Genomic DNA, 23,835 nt, shown 5'->3' on the forward strand with positions numbered 1-23,835 from the left:
AAATATTATAACTATATAATCAATTATTACATCACTAAACAATCAATTAATAAATTATAATTTAACTATACAACCAAACCCACTCAGAATGAAACTTGAACTAGGATTTTTAAATTCTAAAACCTTACCACTAAGCCAAAAACTCTTATAATTACAACATTATCAATCTATTATCCGATTTCATAATTTTCCTTTTTAAACCATTTTATCACTATCATCAAAATATAAAGATATAAAGATCAATCTATTAATTTTTAAAATTTAAAAATTCAAGGACTAATTTATCAAAAACAAACATTTACCCGAAACTGACTTTTACATAACAAACAAAAGTCAGATGATTTTTTTTCTAAATCTACTAAGGCTAATTATGGATGCACGTTAAGTAGTTGGTAAAACTTGCTAATCGGTGCATTTATCTCTTTCATTTCACTTAATAAGAAAATAAAAAAGGTGAGAAGAAATGTTATAATATATGAAGATACACTGACTGCACTTGAACCAAACCCATACAACGTCCAATAATAATAATATCTTTAAAAATTTTCTTGAGCCCACTTTCTTTTTCATTGCCATTTATCTCTCGTCTACCCTTGCAGCTATCACAACAACAAATATTATTCCCCTCCTTTCAGATAATCCAAACGCATCATCTCTCACTCATTCCGAATGGAGTAATACTTGTCCCATAATGTTGGGGATTTTGATATTTCACTCATGAGGTTCTTCAACTTGATGCTGCAATCTCCCCCGCTGCACAGAAACACGCCCATTCGGCTCAACAACATTATTAATGTCTTGGAATAATCATCATTATGCCTTTGAATAGAGGGGATTTATGTGATAGAAAAGCCAAACCTTATTCGATTCAAGGATGCAATTGCACGCAGAGCACTGCGGATCATATCTTCATTACGATCTACTTCCTGCTTAACAGCATCTTGCTTTGGCTTAAAATTAATCGTCTTTTGAAGAGGATCCACCAGTGAGTCCAACACTGAATATAGCACATTGAGACAATAAACAAAAGCAAATTAAAAATTTATTTGAATCTCAGTAAACTAAGCATGTTCAATTTCATCACTCACCTGCTAATACAGCAGATAGACATTTATCTGCAAGTTTCGAAAGGATAAGATGGCAAGGCATCTTAACATCATAATGATCTGGAAAAAGCCAAAATCTAAATCAGGGTACATCATGATAGAATCATAGCCATATACATGCCATAAGCCTTAAGCATGTTGTTCCTGGTGCTACATATGTAATTTCATCACTCACCCTCGCATTTGAATATACTCATATCTGTCTGTCTAGGTTGTCCCAAATTATTTGCAACTTTCTAAATTGACAAGCATTTACTTAATACAGTATTTATTCTTAAATTAGCAACCAAAACAATTGCAATGCCAATAATTAAGACGAAAAGACAAACAACCTTATTAGTGTTGCCCTAAGCTTTGTGCATAATGAAAAAGACAGAACAATTTTTGGCTAAGAGAATACTTAAAGACATTTAATAATAATTAAATTTATTTTTAACATCAAAGCTTGGTTTCAGGTAGAACCCATAAAAACCCAAAATCTTCTGCGTAAAAAACCTCTAACCTGTATAACAAATCATGTCACTTAAATATTATTAAAAACTGAATACAATGACCATAAATACACAAGAAAGTTAAGAACCACAATACAAAATGGAAGCATGCTCACCATCAAGTCCAGATTTGAGGTATGGAACAATGAAAGATGAGGGGTTCACTTGATCAAGACAACTGTCCAGCAATGTGTCTACACATTCAAAAGCTGCCTTTCTCAGCTCAAGACCATCATCCACAATGTGCTTGAAGGGACCAAGGTCAACAGTTCTTATCAATTCTTTCTGCACCATGCCAGAATTTAAAATAAAATCAGAAAATGCTGCATATGAACTACTGACAATGAGAAAGTCGGAGGAAATAGGAGAGGTGAAAAAAACAAACAATAAAATTAACTAATGAAACCACATAAGCTACATCAGAACTGAAACATCACCATAGCTAACTCGGGAAAATAGATGCTTGAAAGTTAATAAAAGAAATATTGAAATGCAAAAACAACTTTTGATAGAATCCCTCATACATTTTGAGAGTTAAGGGTTTTAAACAAAAGAAATCCAAAAGTTTCACAAGGTAAAACAGTAAATACAATCCAGAATCATTAGCAGACACCTCCTAAAATACTAACTGCCATTAGATTTAGAAAAATCATGGTTGTTACATGCAAGCAAAACCTTATGTTTTTTCAACTCTTGTCCAAAATAGGAAAGTCCTAAATGTGATTCATATTGAGTGTACAGGCAATTAAAGGTGAAAAAATATGTTATTAGTGTCAACAACAAGTAAAATAATGACTGCTCAGAAGCTTCTTTATAGTGTCAATATGTGGAGAACCATTTTCATAACGAAATTGACCATGCTAAATTACCGTGTAAGCAACCTAAGTAACAGTGAATCATCAGAACAGTCAGCATAAAGCTAATCTTTTAGTTACCTTGACAATTGTTTGATCATAAAGAAGCGGCAACAATTCTGGAAGAAGCCCCTTAATTAAGTTAGGCTTATTGTGAGCAAATGTACTTAATGCCAACACAGCTGCACGCCTAACATGCTGCATCAATGATTTCGGGAAAACAAACAATAAGGCTTAGAAACCCATCAACAACCACATAACAGCAATTTTTTTTTTTTTCTTTTGGGTGTTTATCAATGGTAATAGGGCACTCACTCGATCCTGATCCTTGATAAGCATAAGGAAGGAAGCAATCTCAGGGTAAATGATCTCATCTATCTTCCCTGGCCGCTCGACAATAGAATATTTTACAGCAATGACAACTGTTGCCCTAGTGAATGCAGCTGGACTAGTTGTTCTTACCTATAAGAAATACAAAATGTAAAAAAAAAACCAAAATGCTCTATTTAAATTACATCAGAATGCCAAAAGATCAGAAGTACAAAGCACAATTCAATTTGTATTTGTGGAAATACCTTAAGTGCAGGAATGAGTTTTACTGGTTCAATAAGTGCAATTTTACCAAGGCACTCAGCCACCACATTACGCACCCCCTCTTCCTCGCTTTCACAGTGGTTAAAAAGTAATTTGAGAATTTTCTCAACACTTAAGTCCTGAAACTCTGCTTTATCTACAGATTGCCTTACTATAACCTGCATGAAGAAGTAAATTTAAAATTAACATACAAGGTGCATCAGACAAAATATCCAGTTAGGTTTGAGCACCACTTCAAGAAAACATACCTCCTTAAGAGAATGAAGCAACAGATACTGTTTCTTCTGCTGGTTATCAATCTGGTCCAAGATGAAAGGTAAATATTTGGACAAATTGCCAACAGCTATATTGCCAAGAGCATAAGAAGCAGCAGATTTTATCTCTTCAAAAGGAGATTGGAAGGACTCAATAATTATAGTCTCTATATGGGCATGTGAACTCAGATCTTTCCTCCTGCCAATCTCCCCCAAACAGAGCAAAGCAAGATGCTGTTTAGCCTGCTATAACAAAGAAGGACATGCACGTGTTTAGAAAATTGTGTGACCCAAAAATTTTAAAGAACTCGTATATGCTTGAAAGTCTAAACTATGCAATCTACACAAAAAGTATTTGAAACCAATTTAAACCTTTGGATGAAAGGAAATTAAAATGGAGAAAATAAGCTTAATTCAACGGGTCCAAAGCCAAAGACATCTAGCCAAAGTGCTATTTCAAAATTTTGAAAAAACTAAAAATACTGCTTCATAATGTTATAATCCAACTAATCAAACAAAAACATTAACTTACTATTTGGGTTCTGAGGCCAGTAAAGACACAGGTATGTTAATTTGATACACTGTTTGGTGCATGTTTTAAGAAGGGTTTGGATACAATTTAGAAGGGAAATGCAGTGACAGCAGAACGGTAACCATCCAGAGGCAAAATGGACGGAGCTAATTAGATCCATATTGAAAGGAATAACACCATACTTGAATTACTAGAATCCAAATTCAACAGAAAAAAAAAAATAATACCACACACAATTACTAGAATCCAAATTCAACAGCGAATAAGTAACACCACAAACAAAGTAACATACAAAAAATGCTCACTGACTAGCCTATTGTCAACTTCCTTGCAAGAATACCATCAATGTAATAGAAACATCAAGAGACTTTGAAAAGTTTTGAGGAAAATACCGAATTGGTAGTGCCATCATCTTTAAGGATGTCAGTGAGCATTTTAACCGTAGATGAACATTTCTGATCACCTGCAGCGAGGCAGAGAACAGCCACACACTGAGCTATTGAATACAATGCTTGTTTTGCAACACCACCAGACTGAGGAGATGGTTTTGCACTTGAAAGAAGAGATTCTAGTAATGCATCAAAACTAGTATTTGCCGAATACACCAAACCAGCGAAAAAATTTTGCAAAGCCTGTAATTGCCAACAAAGAACGTTTATATATGCATAAAAGGATCCTAAATCATAAGTAATCTCATTAAAATGAAAACGATATACCAAAAGTGCCTGGCCCTGTAGCAATGAGCTCTTGATCAATGTTAGTGCCTGAGGAAGAACTCTGTTTCTAACAGCAGAACCAACATTTCGGCTAGATCTCTTGTCAGCCATAAGGGTGCAGCATAGTTCAAGAGCAAGAGCAGTCATATGCAAGTCAGAGTCACTGACATAAAGAAATGGGGTTCAGAAAGCAATCAAGTAGATAATAACCATGCCCAAATCCGAAAAAGCAAACCAAAATAATAGAAAAAGTAGGAATAGAACCTAATCAGAGCTGAAAGTTCCACAATAATAACTTCATATGCAGAGGGACCAATTTTATCTCCATAGGCTACAATTAAAGAATTTAGTGTCCGTAGTGTTGCCTGCCTTAAAGCCCGATTGGCCTGTTTTCCAAAACCAAGTAAAATTTACATCAAACACACAAAAACAAGTATCACCATAAAACAGTTCACCAATTCAACAAGAAGCAAACTTCCATACTTTCCGCAGGAATCCTGTCAACTCTGCAATTACATGCTCCAGAACACATGATAGATCTATCCAAAATGGAGAAGCAGCAATAACAGCAAATGCCTGGATTTAAAATTTGACAGATTATGAGGCCACACACTAACTTGCATGAGCATATAAAAAATAAAGACCAATAAAAACCAAGTAAAAAGCACATATGCAACTCAATTCCAACAAGTATAAACATATCCAAACAAAATAAATATACTGCAATTCTTAAATTTCCATGTAGTATTATAAAACCTATAATCGAGTAAACAAAATGTTCTACATCCAACAAATCATAAATTCAGTAAAAGAACTTTTATCATAGACAAATTTTCACAAGATTCATCATCAATGCAACCCAGCCGGTGACACATGCATTTGTGAGAAATTAGTTCTTAATTTATCAAAGTTTGAACAATGGGGAGAACAAAACATCCAATTGTGTATCATCAATTCCAACAAACTGACTATTTACTAATATCATACAGATTGGGCAGCTTGAGAAGACTATAAGGAATAGAATGAAGATGGCATTGAATAGGCTCTGGGACTTAAGGATCCCTAACCTAATGAACAAAACCCAGTGTTCAAGCCTAAACCTGACTCCCTCACTCACTCTCTTTGCCGAAAATCCCCCCAAGCAAGCCAGTTGCGTTGAGGAAATAGGATATCTATCAATACTCTGATGCAAGTGAGTACTCTTTCAGCCTCTCTTCTTCTCACATCTATCCTTCCAGCCAGAGTGTTTAAATCCATAGGAATTCATCAAACTATTACAATCTTATCTATTAACTATCTCTAGTTATTCATAATTACTATGAATTATTAATATGAATTATAGACTAGAATTTAGAAAAACTAGAATTTCTAATTTTAAATGCCATATTTAATACCCAAGCCTGTGTAACACCCCAGGTTTAATATAGGGCCAAACATCATTGGCCTTGAACAAAAACAACCACAAGGGAGCTAATTTTTCATCACCAATATCTTGTCAATTAAAATATTAACACTTATCTTTACTGACATAGCACTGAATTTAGAATTCACTTTATGAATATTTCTAAAATATGAAAAATTGAAAGAGTGCATTTGGTTTGGGGAAATCCACAAATTTTCTCCCAAAATCTTGATGGTGGGTATTTGATTCCCACATTTGGTTTAGGGTAATCCGATTACGAAAGAAAATGTCATATTCCCAACAGTACCCAAAGTCCCGGAATTAAAAACCCACCTCTCCTTGTGGTATTCTAGAATTCCGGGGTGGGAAGTTACCTTATTTCCAAATTTGACCTAAATAAAAAATTTATCACATAGCCGTTACCCTTTTGAAAAGCAAGTCTGAAAATGATTGGAACTCAGTTGTAGGCTTTTTTTATAAAAGATATAATTTTTTTTTAATTTTATGTTGCAATTAAGGCGTTTCCAGGAAGAAACGCCTTAATTGATCAATCATTATAATTTTTAAAATAGATCAATTAAGGCATCAGTTTTATAATTTAAAAGTTAAATCAATTAAGGCATTTGTGTAGAGAAACACTTTGATTAATAATTATAATTTTTAAAATAGCAATTAAGGTGTTTCAGATTACAAACGCCTTAATTGATCTGTTTTATAATATAAAACTAATCAGTTAATATCTAAATTAATTTTTAAAACAGATCAATTAAGGCGTTTGTGTACAAAATCGCCTTAATTGATCTGAAACTAATTTTTTTGATATTTAATAGACAAAAATCATAACAAATTGATCATTTTCAAAACCATCAATCATAATTATTAAAAAGGATCAATTAAGGCGCTTGGTACTTTGAATGCCTTAATTGATATGTTTTATAAATTAAAACAACAATCAATTAGAATATTTGTTTTCTTTTACTGCTAAAGGCATCATTTGTCATTTGGGTATTTATTATTAATAAAACAAAATAGAAAGTTGCCATCATATATGTTAAGGAGATTATAGTAATTATACAAGAATTAATCTACGTGGATTCCCCCCAACCAAACAAGTGAATCTAAATACAGGATGCCCTGAAAATTGAAAAAAAAAACCCGGATATCACACTTTCCCCTGGAATTCAAGATTCTGCGAACCAAATTCCCCTAAAGTGTATTGTTCAAAGAAAACACCATTATGCTAAAACTAAAACCTAAGTTTAATGGCTATCTTACCATGACAAAAAGTAAAGGAGACTAAAACCTAAGTTTAATGGCCATCTTACTATGATGAAAAGTAAAGGAGAACTGCTCATGCGGTATAAATGCATCAAAGCCAATCAACGTCCCACATTGAGGCAAAAATATAATAATATCAAAAGAGAAGAGTTATCATGGATTACCATCAAGTTGCCAAACAGCTTCACTATCAGATGATTCATAATGGATTTCCAAGAGAATAGAATACAAAAATTATGTTTGAATTCTCAAAAAATAATTAAATACTGTCAAGTAAATAGAGGAAAAGATACAAGAAGCCATGTTAAGCAGTCACAGTTCACCAATACCATGCCAATATTTTAAAAAGAGAAAATCAGAGAATTTTCTTGCTTTTTGGAGACATTCCCAAAAGAAAAAATGGTTAAATTTGAGAGCTTCAAAGGGTAGGTTTAATGAAGAAATCCAACCAGAAAAACAATAGACAACTAAATGCTTCCACAAAAGTAAAGAATAATTGTCAGACAGGTTGAGACAGAATAAAAAATTATCATTGTAACAATGCTAATGCTTCAAGAAATTACATAAAAATTTACTTGATGTACAAAAACAAGAGATACCATCAAAATCATGGAATCTAGCTAACCTTCACAGCAGTAAGTCTGGTTATCTCATTTCCCATTCGATCAACAAGTACAGGAAGGCATGCAGGTAACTCTGCTCCAAGGTTATCACCAAAAGTTGAAATGACAAGGCCCATGCAAGAAATAGCACACTCCTTAACCTCCTGAAAAGGGGGAACAGGAGAAAAAACATGATGTTAATCAAACTACTCTCAAAAGAAACATGACAAGAGGGAGAACAATAAATCAAACTCTTCTTACCTGATCTTGATCTTGGTTAGTTAAGCGGGACATTATGGCATTATAGATTGGATGAACGTAGGGTTTAAAATCAAAACCAAAACCCTGCATCATATCATCATACTGTAATCATTAAATCGAGCAAAACATGGAATTACTAAAATATTAGAGATAAATCAGGATCAGATTCTAACATCATTCCAGCAATAAAGGAAATTGTTAAACTGAATCGCAAATTGCAAGACAAAAGTCCCACCTCAAGATTTGAGCGCACTACACGAACAAGTTCGCCACATACTCTTAATGCCTCAGCTGTGACTTTGTAATAACGCTCACCAACAGCACATAAAACGGGACTGGAAAGAGCCTGCATAGCATATTTACCTTCTAAGATTTCAATAGAACAAATTAACATTGGCCATAGAAAAAAATAGATAAAACAAAAAGGGAAACAACTATTCCCTTAGAAACATTGTACACATGTTGTTAAGGTGATCAAGAGACTCAAAATTTTTTTTAAAAAATGATAAAACAACATCATGGGGATTACCGAGAACAGATGAAGGGACTGAAATTACATAAGCAGCTAAACTTTTTATAACAGATCTAAGCAGACATCAAACTTTTCATGGATTAATGCAGTTTCTCAACATTGTTTTAGGCACAGATGGCCAATCCAGGACTAAGAAAACTGATGGATATAAAAACAACAAAGAACATCAAGCCAATTTAATTTCAAATTAGACTTCACATCATTGAAAGATCAGAATGAAGTAAGAAAATTAAAAAGAATAACCTAAAAATTCTCATGTTTAAGCATCAAAAACTTATGTTACAAATACAGTCTGTTGTTCGATAAGTTCACTTCAAAGACAAGACCAGTAAAAAGCTTCCTACTTTTGCCTTTTGTTTTTCCCCAGTTTTCAGGAAACCAAATACCCCAGTCAGAGAGGTGAAAATACAGCATTTTTTTCAACTAATCTGCTATATTCAGCAAGCATGAAACGCAAAAGCCTTTTTCACACAACAGATGAATGAACTTTTGTCATTTGTAATCACAAAAGCACAGAGTTTGAGCATCCACATAAACAAAACATACTACTTTTACCTTAATGTAAGGGTGAAAAACAGAAGGAGAATGTGATGCCAACACCAATCTTGTAAATATAAGTGCTTCAATCTTCAAGTTTGAAGTAGAAGACTTATCCTGAAAAATTTACAAATGAAATTATTTGGAAAGATGAAAAAAAAAAACCTAAAAATAACATTAAAAATCCTTGTACACACCAAAAAGTGTGAAAGTCACATACATTTAGTGCCTTCTCTATTCCAGGTATGAGGGTTCCAATGTGATCAGCAAGGCAGTCTGGCAACACAACCACAAGTTCTTTCAAAACAGAAAACGCTCCAACCTGTAGATAGAATGATACGTTATGCAAAATAAATTATATGCAATGAACTACAAAGTGTGTAGGCAACTCTTACCTTTGTCTTGATAGATTTCTCACGTAACTGCCGGTTTATGGATTTAACAATTTTTGGCACCTCCTGCTTCAATAACCATCTTGGACTGCACAACATTAGCATTAATATGTGAATAAAATCACATAAGTGACCCAGGCTGAAAAGGCACAACCCTCCAAAAAGGTATTGGAACTAGAATTTCATTGTTAGATTTTAAAGTATGGTCAATAAACGGCCCTCAACAGGTTAAAGCCAATTTCCATAGTTAACACAAACCAAATATTTAACGATAATGAAAATGGAGACAAGAAAAGTGGTGATAATGATGATAATATCATGAACGAAAATAATAACAGTAATAATAATGACAAGGGTTGAAACAAGTCAAGTTACTTGTGAGCTACTCAGACAGTCAATTAACACTCAAACTCAACTCGTTTGCAGTCAAGCAGAGCTAGTACTTGAGCTCAAGCCATTAGAGTAATGAATTTAGCTCAGTTCGATCTTTATAATACTTGACTAGTTTACAAATGAACCGAGCTTGACCCATTTGAGTAATGAGTCAAGTGAGATTGAGCGTTATAACACTCGACTCAAGTGGCTCACAAGCCTTATCAAGTTTTTGAAATTTTTAAAAATATTTAATACTGTATTCATATATAAATAAAGTACTATATTTATTACATATTTTCAAATTTTATTTGAATTTCGCATTTGAGCTCAAGGTCAAGTTTCGAGCTCCATACTCAAGTTGATGATAATTCAGCTTAATCGAGTTGAGCTTGAGTAGCTCGATTATTTTTTGAGCAGAGATCAAGCAAAAGAAAAAGCTTGATCAACCTTGAGCCAAGCTCAAGCCTCAAGTTGTTTAATTGAGCCAAGCTTGAGCCTGGCACTGTATCAACTTGGCTCGACTCATTCAAACTCCAAATACTAACTAGAGCAGATGATGAGAACTTCAAGGTGTTCAAATAAAGTTCTGCATCACTGCAGGGGAGCAAAAATTCCTGTATCAGTGCAGTAATTAGTGCAATGAGCTGCCTACAGTTTTCCAAAACCTTACATGATTTTGAAGACAATTACAAAATTATAATACCATACCAGATTAAAAAACATAGATGCGTCCAAGCACTTTATTTCATTAAGGCTGCCCTAGAGTTGTGAATAAGAGTTCAAAGATAAATCAGACGAATATCAAGCAAATAAAACAGAGGGATAAGCTAGATAAACCTTGCTATTAGAATTATTCTAAAGTCTGAATCATTTTGTGTTCAAGATGTATCGTGTCAAGGTCACTCAAGGCTCCAGTTATCTCAGGTCATGATCATTTCAGGTTCAAGTCATTTCCAGTTTTAGGTTGCCTTAAGTCCACTTATTAAGTCACTCCAAGCCACTATGAATTTCAAATCACAGTCACCGTCGGTTTTTTATCAATTCAGGTTGGGTTGGGACAGGCAGATCTAATCCAGGTTAGGTCAGCTATTGCTACCTATTATTAAGTATAAGGTCCAGATTGACCAAGCACCAAAAGAAAAGAAAAAAAAAAAAAAAGACATCATACAAAGTTAAATTATTGGTAAAAAATTTAAAGAAAGAACCAAAATGAGGTAGACATGAAAGCCAAATCTGTAAAATTTATCTTTGCAGCTTGAATGATATGAGAAACTTACCTGAGTTCATTTATATCAGTCTGTCCTTTAGTCACATTGCCAGTTTGGCGTAGTAGCTCAATAAACGTATTGAAAACATCCATCTGCAACGTGTCATTCTTTGATGAACAAATGCACTTGAAGAATGAAATATCTATAAACCATTGATTCAACTTTACCTTGACATTTTCTTCCCTTTCCTTAAATCTATCAATCAACTTAGGACAAGCCTGCACAAAGAGAGAATTACTTCTTTATCAAATTGTACAGGAATTATCCAAAGAAGTTCATGATAGAAAAGGAAAATATATACCTCCTCATACAGTTTACATAGCATCTCAGGGCGAGAAACAATTAATGCTGCTAAACATTTAGCAGCTGCTCTTCGAACTTTCCAGCTTACATCTTCATCATCAGTATATTCATTTGCACTCTCGCTATAAAACAAAATTGGAGATAAATAACCAGTCTTTCATGCACCAATGAATTGTAAATCATCTAAACGCGCAAATGAAAAAACATACTCATCTTCCTCCTCCTCATGATTCTCATCATCAGTATCTTCCTCCATGTTATCAGTAAAGTTTGGATCATAACTTAAATACTCCAAAGCAAGGTGAAGAATTTCATCACAATAGGAAGAAATATCCCTAGGGCACCGAAGCAAAAAACTTTCCAGTGCCTGAAATGAAAACTTGACAGTTATAAGCATATCAATTATTACATCATAAATTTAATCACCCCAGAGGGGAACTGACAATCTCAAGTACTAATGCACAGTACACCCACTAAGAGACAAAGCCATAAACAGCACCTGCAAGCTATACTCCCGAAGCTCCTCATCATTTTCTGATGCTGTTGTGCAGTAATTAATAAGCACTGGAACAGTCTCTTCAAGATGGGGTCCAAAACGATACCCAACAGCACGGCTAGAATACAATAATAACAAAAATTATGTTAGCAAAATGCATATAAAATGACAAAACACTAAATATCATACATGAGGGTATTCTTCAAACTAGGGGGATTATGTATATTTTCTATGAAACCTTAAGAAGGCTTCTGCATTTTACTCTTTCAATAAAATTAACTTTGTCAAAGAGTTTAGCGACAAAAGTTCAAAGAAAAAGTAAACTAAATTTGCCAACTTCATTCATAAGTAGTATGACAGAAAGTGGTAGAAGTGGTAATTACCTCAGAGCACCAATCATTTGAATGTTCGTACGGATCAATTCCGATTTTGTTCCCTTACTTCCTAAGTTTCGTACAACTTCAATGGTTGTCTTTGCTAACAAGTCATCAGACAAGCTTGAAGAAAGAGATGCTGAAAACAAAGAATGTTTAGTCAATAAACTATGACACACATCTTAAAAGTTATACAAAGATTCGTCAATTATTTTTTCCAATTCCTTACAATTTTCATAAACATCACAACATTAGACAACAAAGTAAAACCTCTCCCTACTGTTCCTTTTTGGGCATGCATCTAATAAATAACAAAAAAATAGAAGAATTTCCCCATATTGACCAAAATTATTGAGGGAAGAGAAGCTTAAATTGAACTATTGCTACACAAAAGGTTCCAAAATGAAAACATCAAAAACAATTTTAAAGAACAGAAAATCAATCAAAGGGAAAGTAAAAAAGATCACCAAACAAAACAGATTTGATATGATTTAGGTAATCTTACCAATACAAGAAACTGTCTTCTTTCTGACGCTGGCATGATTGGAACTCAATTGCGACAGCAAAGCATTTAAAAGTATCTCATGATCAGTTGCCATTAGATTTCCAAATTTGTGAAGGACATCACATAAAATGTCAAGACATTCACATTTAATTTCTGTGCTAGTCCCCTGCAAAAATATTTAAATAATAGATAACCATGAAGTGGTAAAAAAGACTCAGAGCAAGATAAAAAATATATAAGTTTATATTTCTTTTACTTAAAAACACAACATATCAAAGTGATATTAGCCTTAACATTCATCCCTTTCCATGGACCTATATATGCTTAGCATGATGCCACTGTAAATAAAGTGAGTATCTTCCAGAAATTAATAAGACAAATATTATTGGCCATAAACCTTCGTTGAATTAAACTTTTGCATCAGAACTTAGTAGGTTTAACTGAAACAAGTAACTTAAACAGTATTTTCCAAAAGAAACACTTTGATAATGAAATTCGCTGATGATTTCAATCATGAAGCATTGACAAGCTATGTTTAGAAACTTACCGGGCCAGTTATTCCTCTTATCAGTTGAGGAGATAGAGAAACTAGAATGGATTGTGCGAGAGATGGAGTTGTGATTTCAGAAATGATTGTCTTCAAAGCTATGCTTGCAATATCACGGTGTTGATCTTTGCCATTAAGCAATTTGTCACAGAGTTTATTGGTCATCTCCACAACTCTTGGTTCACCAACCTTCTTCACCAATGGAGCAAGACTGCAATAAAAAGTTAAAGTTAGAGTAAACTCAAACAAGAAGCAATACAAAAACAAGGAAAAAACATGGCATGAGTCAATTCAATGAGGTTGTCATAGCAATGTCCGTGTAATTCACATAAAAGTCACAAAAGAGGTAGCTTGAAATTTGAGAAGAGAATTGGACAATCTGCAAACAAATCCATCCATCTCAAACCAAAATCAAAATGTTCAGCATACTTTTAACAAAGATAAAGAGTGGATCAGTCAATAAAATTTAAAACCTCTTAATACATTCCATCACCTATTCTTGATATTAGGCTACCATAATCACCTATAAGTGACAACATGAATTAACAGTAATTCTTCACCAATGGTGCAAGACTGCAATAAAAAGTTAAAACCAAGGTATAATCAAACAAGAAGCAATACAAGAACCAGGAAACAACATGGCATGAGTCAATTCAATGAGGATGTCATGGCAACGTCCATGTATTTCACATAAAGGTCACAGAAGAGGTAGCCTGTAATTTGAGGAGAGAATTGAACAATCTGCAAACCTATCCACCCGTCTCAAACCATAATCAAAATGTTCAACATACTTTCACAAAGCTAAAGAGTGGATTGGTCAATAAAATTTAACCTCGTAATACATTCTATCATCTATTCTTGATATTAGAGATACCTTAATCACCTATGACAACTAGAATTAACAGTAATTATGACATGATACAAGCAACAAAACTTTTAATACACCAATGTAATAAAGCAGAGTCTTGTCCAGTATAAACTGGTATAGCATGATGGAAGCACAAAAATGACATGCCTAAAATACACAAACCTATTAATGCAAAACACTATGAGGACAGAGAACAAAAACCTTACCATTTGACAGCCAATCCCGAAACATCACCAGCTACATCATCAAGTTGCTGGAGGATAATATTTGACAACTTTATCTCGAGGTCAGAATCAGCCTTAAAGCCCTCCTTGTTTAGCTCATTTAACAAATCTGATGTAGCCATATATCTGTAATCTTTATCCTTCCCGGTCATCTTAAGGAAGAGATGAATAAGTCATAAAATGACATCAGGTATGTCTCTCTCTTTTTTCTTTCTTTTCTAATTCATCTATAAACTTGGGTACAAAGGAAACGTGAAAAAAAAAAAAAAAAAACTTGTTTAAATGAGCATATAAAGAACAATACCTTTTCTAGAATACCGATCATTTGTAAATTTGCCATCTCTGTAATGTATAGCTCCAACAATCTCAATGTCAATTTACACTTTTTACCACAAAATCTACATTATAAGAAAGCAAATATCAGCAGACATAAAAGCATATCAACAGCTTCGAAGAGAATAAATATATATATAAATGCAAAAAAAAAAAAAGAGTACTTGACAGGAAAACAAAAATCTCAAAAAAATTAAAAAACAGATCAAATTCGAACAAATAACAGTAAGTGAAACGTTAATAACCTAAATTGTCAAACATGACTGAAACACATTAAAGCAGTATCAAATAAACCTACATTATTGAAGACATGAATAAAATAAAAGAGTAAAAGAAAAAATACAAAAAATAAAAAAAATCGAGAGTATTGAAGTTGGAACCCTAGAAAATAGAGCGAAGGCAATGTGACGGAAGGAAAAACAAAATAGGAAAGAGTGGGTTGTGATTCCTGAAAAGTGAAAACCCTAGTCGCTCAGATACAAGCAAGAATCTGAGAATGATAAAACGGAATCGAGAGTAGATTTTTCCGATAAAAGAAAAGTAAAGGCAAAAGGCATTAAGAGAAGAGAAAATCAAAGGTGAGGTACCAGTAGAAGCGACGCAGCAGAGGGTAGAGGAACACAGAAGAGAAGAGCCGAGACTACGAAGACACTCTTTTTCTTCACTTTTTACTATTTTGTTGATCTCTTTCGCTATTTTGGTTTAATAATAAAATATAATTATTTTCCAATTATTATCTATTATATTTACACTAAATCCTAGTCCTACGCCATTACATTATAAAAATTACATTTTTTAATATTAAATATAAACGATATATTAAAATATATAAAATATAAAAATAATATAATAAAATTTTTTATATAATATAAAAGTTATCTCTTCTTTCAATTGAAAGGACAAATCATCAATGAAAAAAATTTTAAAAGGTGATTTTAAAAAAAGAAATTGTTAAGATGTAAAATCATCTTTTTAAAACTTAAGATATTTTTGACAAAATTTGTTTAAAAATTAAAGAAAGGTATAATGTTTTGAAGCCTTAAAAAGCTCTCGAAGCTTCACATTGAAGAAACATAGAAAAATGAAAAAAGAGAACGGGAATGAGAAATGGAGTAGAGAGGTAGAGAGAAGAGAACTAAAAATGGATCAAAGGTTCCCTACTCTAATAGTGAATCAAGTTGGTGGTGGCTCAAATTGAGAAAAAAATTGTGGAAAAGAAATTAAAGGGGATAATAAAGAGAAAAAAAAATAGAAAAAGGCCCAATAAAATAACTTTTCAATTCTACTATAATCTAGGTGGCTTGAAAGTAATAATCAACTTGGAAGACGTAGTTAAGTTGTCCCAAGCTAGATCATTAATGTAAGTACAGCCTAAGCATTTCAATCTCCAAACATTTTCAAAGGTTCTTTTTTGAAAAAAAATCTATCATGTAGGGTGAGTATACCATCTTTTCTCATATTATTTTTCTTGCAAGAATTTAAGTCCTGCCTTAAAGTGATTGTTTATGCAATTTTCATTCTAATTTTTGTTTTTAATATTGAAAATAGAATATGAAATAAGCGAAATTCGAACTTGTTACTAATTTAGTTACTATTCATATGTTAAGAAATTGAACTTTTATTTTCCTAATTAAAAAAATGCCAATGGGGCAGGTCTACTACGTTGTCTGCAAACTAAAACCATTGTTTTAAAAGAAAAAAAAATCATTAAGTGAATTAGCTTTTGTTATGAATCTTAACTTACTATATCTTTTAGTCTATTTTCTTCTAATTGACAAATTTGATTTTTTTTTTAGTATATTTGATTTTTTCCTTCATTTTTTGTGCAAAAAATTCTTTAATGGAGACTTAATTAAGGACATAATTTAGATTTTTCTCAGTAAATATGCTTCATCAATTAAGATTTTTATCTCAGATTGTTTCAAGTTTAGACTTTTGTCTTCTTTAATGTTTTTTGCTATCTAGATTATCAATGAATATTTGGGCATATTCCTAGTATGTATGATTTATAAGTATTCTTTTAGTTTTATTCAATTCTATATATAATGAAGTTTGCCAAATATAGTTATAGATATATTTTATTTTGTTCATTAGTGGATATTCTAAAGTTTTAACATCTTTATTGTAGACTACTTTTTTACAAAGATTTTTATTCAAATATTGCAACCAACGGTGAAATTTATGTAATCCAAGTCTGTGAATTATGACATGTATTTATTATAAGTTCTATTAGAACTAGATTTCATTTTGTATCAATTTGTTTGATAAGAATTACCTCCAAACTATCAATTTCTTTTACTACTTCACCTTTGGATTTTTGGTTTAATGTTTTTTTATTTTCCTTACATTGAACTTTGTGATTGCTAGTGATTGAGTGTTTATTGATTGAACCATTTCTAGAATCACCTTTAAATGAACAAGCTAGCAATATGCTATTTGAAAACTATGAGGAATAGTGAGCCAAGTACTTCCCTATGTATGTTTAACATAAAGTAATTTTGGTTTGCTTAACATCCATTATATATATATATATATATTATCATGGTAATTTTAATTATTTTGCTTTGCTTTTATAGGTTATCATGAGAATTGTTCATGTAACATGCTAGTTTGCATGTCTTTAATTATGCCATCAACCTAAGTTTGAAAGTACTAATTACTATTTAGGTTATTACATGTAAAGATTGGTTTTTTTATTTTTTATAATTCTACTTTTCCATACTTGAATAGTTTTTTATGATATATGTACGCTTCTGATCTAGGTATATTTTCTTTCATTCTTCCATTTTGTCTACCTATTAAAATCTATCAATGAAGCATTATGTGTTTGTTGAGAAAAAAATGGTTATGTTTTGTTATGCACAACTATACGTGTTTTCCATAAGTTTTTTTTAAAGTTCAACTTTAATATCGTGATCTTACAAACAAAAACAAGGTAAGGATTTTGATATAATTTTATGTGCTTATAGGTCCAAATATCTAAAATAGAACTTATAATCTATCATAATATTTTTTTATTTTAAATGCTAGCCTTCTTTTTAAATGAAATTAGCATACAAAAATTGGATGGCAATGATGAACTAATAGTTAATTGATTTGGTAAAAGGCTTTTGGAAGAGCTTGCTTATATCTTCATACATTCAAAAATGCTATGTGCATTGCTTAGGTTTTCTTATGTAGATAAGAATGGAGTTTGGCTTTATTTCTTTTATGTTGGATCATTATTATGATTTCAAATTCGAATAATTTCTATGGCTTTAAAATTAATTTTTTTTATGTTAATCAATGTATTTTTTAAAATTGGTTCTTTATTTTTTTTATTTTTCATGTTAATATTAAAGATTTTATTAGTGCTGTAAGTGATGACATTTATAAGTTCTTACTCTTTTTTATACGTAGGTAATTAATTTTTCTACAATATTGATATCTGTATTTTTTTTCAAAGTTGTGTTTTTTTCTGCTTTTTGATACTATTTGTAATGTGATATAAGTTTTTAGTTATCATAGTGTATTATTTTATAAGTTTTATTTTTTTGTGTTCAGAATTTGTTTACAACATAACACAATTTTTTTTATTCTTCCCTCTTAGGTTTTTTTTGTCAAAATAAGTTGATTGGAACTATCAGTTTTCTTATTAACTGTTAAGCATGAACTATCATTATAAATTAGTACGAACTAACACATATTCTACAATGAGAATTTTTGTAAATTTTGAGCATTCATGATATCATGTAACTGGATTTGATTGTTTTATATAATTATTATTTTCATTCATCATTATTCTAAGTGATTATTTAAAAAAAGTTATAACATAGTATGGAATATAGATGAGGTCTGGCTTTCCTTTAGAATTAAGGTAAGTAGTTTCTTTTTTGGTCCTAAAGAGCTATTGAGTGCACAAGACAAACAAAAATGTATATTATCTTTTGATATCATTTATATAAATGCTTCATTCTTTTTTAATTATATATGTCTTTATATATGTTATTGTCATTTTTGTTTTTTATATTTTATTGCTAGAGTTGGGAGCATGAATACTTGTTTTGGTATAATTTGTTATTTATTTGTCTTGAATAAGATTAAAAGATTGCGTTTTTATCATTTTTTTCTAACTTCCTCTATTTTTTTTTCTTATGTAAGTTGCTCGCTCAATTTTATTTAACGAAGTTCTATAAATATATTTTGTTTAAAACATTATAAAAAGCTATGCTTGAGATTTTAATTTTTTTATATAACTTGGTATCTATATTGCATTGTTTAGACCATTCATGTTCTATCTACCTGATCTTTTTTGGTTAAATCTTTTCATTGGCCATATTAGTAGCATTTTAAACAAGATGAATTTATTTTAGATTTTCACGACCTAATTTAACAATCTTGCTTTTAGGGCAATAGCTCTCAATAACTACAATAAAAATAATAAAGTATATATATTCATGTTCAATTCTTTTTTTGAAGTATACACATTCACGTACACATGTTCCAAAAATATTATATATTTCTTATTTTTTAAAATTTGAATAATATCATGAATACCAACATGTTAATATCTCTTTTTCACGATTCATTAAATTATTAATGGTTACATTTTTAATTGACAATAAATTACGGTTGTTAATGAACTATTATATTAAATCTTATATAAATATATAAAAGTCAAAACTTTTGACAAAAAAAGAAAAAATTCAAGGTGGATGGCCTATTATTTTGACATGTGAATGATCTTAAACAATCGATGTATGACTTGCATTTAATTAATTTTATTTGATTTCATATAAATTTAAAACATTTCAATACATTGATTATATTTGAATTATTTTTAAAAAATTAAATTAATTACATTTATTTATTATTATTATTTATCTTAAATCACTCTCAATTAAATTCATATTAAAGGTAATAAAAATTTAATTAGCATCATTGTAGGATAATTTTGTGTTTTTCTTTTTTAATTATAATATTCAACTCTTAAATTATATTTGTGTAAACAAAATTCGCTCTCCAATTTTAAAATCTGTAACTTATTTATTTACTCTATCTTTTAAGCTATGTATACACATTGAATATATATATATATATGTATTAATTTTAAAATGATTAATAGATGATCAAATCAATTAAAATTAATTTTGGAATATATCAAATAAAACGAATTTCATTTCAATTATTACACTAATTTCAAAATCAATATTTTTTCATTTATCTTAAATAAGTTAAATACATAATATGTTTGATACAATTACTTTTAATTTAAAATACTTATTACTGATATTGATTTGGTTCTTAAATTCATTTTAATCAATTAAACATTCAAAAGTTATAAATCATCCCATAATTATGTTTAAGATCCATCTTATAAATAAGGGTGTTTTAAAATGCTTAAGAAATAAAATGCATCCCTACAATATTTTTTTCCCATTGTCATGATATTCTTTTGCCATGCAATAAACCTAGCTTAGGTTTTTTTTTTTTTTTTTTTGTGATGTTATATATAGCTAGATTAGAAGTACAAATTATTTTATGTTTGGTTTTGTACTATTTTGGGTACTACTTTAATTTTTTTCTTTTGTGTTAAGGTCTTTTAGATTAATTCTTCGTCATAGTTTTAACATAATGTTTTTTTTTTTAAATCACCTTGAAAAGAAAATTTAAAATTAAACAAAAGTTCTTGAAAATTTAATGTTTTGAATTTCTTTCTAAATTTTTGTTATTGCTATTAATTCTAATATAATTTAAACTATGCACAAATTGTATATATCTTTATACGTTCTTTTTAGTTTTTGTTATAATATCGATTTATATACCAAATTCCCATTATACTTTATTATTAAATAAAAAGAGTAAGCTCAGTGATAAATTAAAGAAAAGTAATCACTTATCATCTATCCTATCATATGTATCAAGTACACATTTTATTTTTTATTTTTTGTATGAAGTGAATTGATTTATTTATTTTCTTAGTGATATGATTTTTTTTTTTGTTATTCTGATAATATGTTTGTTGCTTTAAGATTATCACTTTCATAATTTAACTTAAATTGCAACTACTTACTATCCAACTAAATGAAAATTGATATAATTAGCTCTTTAATATGAATTTTTTGATACATGTTACAAGTATTATAAGGTTTACAGTAAATGATAGTTATTTTCACCAAATAATTCAAAAAGATAATTTTTTTATTCAACATTTTACTATGTTATTATTTTCTTTTACAAAACTTTTAGAGATGTGAAATATTTTTTTCAAACATTTAAAATAAATTGAATTTCTTATAATTTAAAAAAAAAAACACATAGTATCATTTAGATTTAAAAAGAGTTAAATCTAAATGTGAACTTTTATTACCTTTAATAAATCAAAATATACAGTCAACAAAAAAAAGTTAAGTATGCATAATAAATTATTAGTATTATATATATTGAGGTTGATAGGTTTAATTTTTTATGAAAATACTAACAATGTATTTTATTATTAAAAATAAATTTTTATCAAAATTATAAGTATAACATTTCTTAAAATAAAACATGTTGATGTTTTTCGATAAATAATACTTTAACTTTTAAATAGTAGTATATATAATAAAAAATTAGCTAATTTTGTGGTTGATCTATCTTTTTTACATGTTAGTCTAATTTAGTATCACATTTCTTTTGATTATCACATATCTAAATTAATTTACTTGATAGCATTTGACTTTAAATGATATTATAAATTTCAACTTAAATTTGGTAAAAATTTCTAATTATTAGCAAAATTCAATTATAAATTCAAATAAAAAAGGAATTTGCTACTCATATATTCAAATATCTGTATGCATAATCATCTCTCAATTAAAATTTTAATTGATTCTATTTTTATTTCCTTTTATTTTAAGGTGTTTATAGATTAAATGAACATTATTACAAATTCAAAATTTTTTTGTGTAATTACTTTTAATCTATTGTTATTGTTGGTAAACTATTAGTATTTAAACTTTTTATTTTACTTTATTTAAAAGTTATTATAAATTAAAATTAGCACTCGTGCATCACATGGGCTTAAATTTAATTTTTTTCATTATATCCATTTATTTTAGTAATATAGCATTTTATGATGAAACATGTCATATTTTTTTTAAGTAACTTTCACGTTCAAATATAGTGTTTGATAAAAATTATATAGATTTACGAAAAATAAAAATAAAATTCTTGTTTGACAACCCAAATTATGATATAATTTGATACAAAACAAGTATGAAACAAATATATAAGTTGTCAAATGTAACATAACACTAGGTAAGTTGGATAAATTAATACTTTTCTATGGATATTTTATCAATCATTAGTTGTAATAATATACAAAAAATATAAATCAATATCAAACAATAATTTTATCCTAATTTAATGAGGTTGCAAGATTTAATATTATTAGGTGGATACTCGTGTGTTGCTATGGATCAAAATTTTTTTGTTTTACCTTTTTATTCATTTTTTTACAAAATTTATTTAATTAAAATAAGGGATGAAAGTTAAAAAAAATATAAGAGTTATACTTGGATGCTTAAACTAACCTTATATTCTTGCAAAATATATCTAATAAAAATAAAAAACAAAAAATTGGAAAAGTAAAAGAAAATTAAAAATTAAGTAAAAAATGAAAAAAGAGCTCATAGAACACTTCATTAAGTTTAAAATATTAATTTTTTAAATTAAAGTATTGAATAATAACTTTATTAATATAATACATATATGTAAATATAAAATAAAATATATACTTTTATGTATACCACAAAAGGAGTCAAGACAAAGTACCTTAAATACGTTATGTCCTAATCTCGTATTTTACAAAAAGCTTGAATTGTCTCAACCAACTCGATCTCTATTTTAAAAAATCACCCCATATCGAATCAAAATGGATTGAAACTCATCAAATACAAATTGTTTTGTCATCTCTATCAATTGGAACCATTTGTTACAAAATTTATCTAATTAAATACAAAAAGGCGAAAGAAAAAAAAAGTCAAATAGAATTACCACTTGGATATCTCTATTGGCCTCATTTTTCTAACAAAACCAATTTAATAAAAAGCATAAATAAAAAATATCAAAAAGCAAAAAAAAAAAAAAAAAATTAGAAAAGGGAAAAATCACCTTCCATCTTATTAAGTCGGGTCGAAACATATTAAATACGAATTATTTTCACATTTATATGCATCAGCTTCTTTTGTTACAAAATGTATGTAATTAAAAAAATAAAAAACGAAAGAAAAAACCAAATTATGGTGCCGCATGGACAATTTCATTTGTGTTTTTAATAAATTTATCTAAACTAAAAACAAAAACTACAAAAATAAAAAGTTAACAAAAAATAAAAATGAAGAAAAAAGTTAGAAAAAAGAGAGGAAAGAAACATAAAGTATCACATTGATACTTTAAATGAATGTCAAACAAAAATGGATGGATTATATTTTAGTTATATATAAATATAATATTTTTATTTAATTAAGATATTAAATAATAACTTTATTAATATAATAATATATAAATATAAAATAACATAAATAATTAAGAATATAATTATATATATTGAGATAAGACGGAAGACCCTACACTTGCTTTTGATATGATCTTGATTTTATAAGAGGAAAAACCTCAATCTAATCCTAAATTTTTTAAAAATTCACATAATTTGGTTCGGACTAAATAAAAACCTAAAGGATATGAGTTATTTTGTCATCTTTGCATATAGTGATTTTTCTTATAAAACTATGTAATTTTTAAAAGTCATTTTTAAAAAAATGACGGGAAAAAAAAGAAAAGAAAGTTAAATGAGTATTGCATACGGGTTTATTAAATTATGGTATTCAATAATAATTTCATTAATATAATACATATTTATAAATATAAAATTAAATAAATTATAAAACATATATTTATGTATTCCCGGATGAAATAAAACACATTAAACTCAGATTCGACTTTACCTTTATTTTTGAAAAAAAAACTCAA

At 29.4% G+C, this 23,835-nt stretch overlaps 1 protein-coding gene across 4 annotated transcripts; it reads right to left on the minus strand.

Annotated features, from left to right (window-relative positions):
- Positions 1-386: 386 nt before the first annotated feature.
- On the minus strand, positions 387-15,494 carry LOC111280299 (cullin-associated NEDD8-dissociated protein 1-like). 4 transcript variants are annotated; one of them, XM_022867530.2, is made up of 29 exons: positions 15,432-15,494; positions 14,816-14,909; positions 14,494-14,663; positions 13,420-13,630; positions 12,873-13,038; positions 12,377-12,506; positions 11,997-12,111; positions 11,707-11,864; positions 11,496-11,619; positions 11,362-11,412; positions 11,204-11,286; positions 9,555-9,639; positions 9,380-9,481; positions 9,178-9,276; positions 8,326-8,436; positions 8,091-8,174; positions 7,853-7,993; positions 5,031-5,123; positions 4,812-4,933; positions 4,548-4,710; positions 4,224-4,463; positions 3,294-3,542; positions 3,027-3,203; positions 2,767-2,913; positions 2,533-2,649; positions 1,714-1,882; positions 1,089-1,166; positions 859-997; positions 387-753 (listed from the first exon to the last, which is right to left on the minus strand). In XM_022867530.2, exons 2-29 carry the CDS (start codon positions 14,849-14,851, stop codon positions 657-659), a joined length of 3,657 nt encoding a protein of 1,218 aa, XP_022723265.2. In that variant the 5' UTR covers positions 14,852-14,909; positions 15,432-15,494; the 3' UTR covers positions 387-656. The 4 variants fall into 4 exon arrangements, with proteins under 4 accessions (XP_022723265.2, XP_022723263.2, XP_089613127.1 ...); XM_022867528.2 differs by having other exon boundaries at positions 3,294-3,545; XM_089757001.1 differs by having other exon boundaries at positions 15,225-15,494.
- Between the last annotated feature and the right edge of the window lie 8,341 nt (positions 15,495-23,835).

This window comes from Durio zibethinus, chromosome 28, assembly GCF_047325235.1.
Source record: "Durio zibethinus cultivar Kanyao isolate XHJ-2024 chromosome 28, ASM4732523v1, whole genome shotgun sequence".
Classification (NCBI taxonomy): domain Eukaryota; kingdom Viridiplantae; phylum Streptophyta; class Magnoliopsida; order Malvales; family Malvaceae; genus Durio; species Durio zibethinus.

Bases quoted from the DNA above. Each gene is read 5' to 3' on its own strand.
- LOC111280299 (XM_022867528.2), bottom strand. From the start codon at position 14,851: ATGGCAAATTTACAAATGATCGGTATTCTAGAAAAG. The intron at 1,167-1,713 runs GTGAGCATGCTT...GGCTTTTTCCAG, and splicing joins CCTCAAATCTGGACTTGATG to ATCATTATGATGTTAAGATG. The intron at 998-1,088 runs GTGAGTGATGAA...TGCTATATTCAG, and splicing joins TCTATCTGCTGTATTAGCAG to TGTTGGACTCACTGGTGGAT.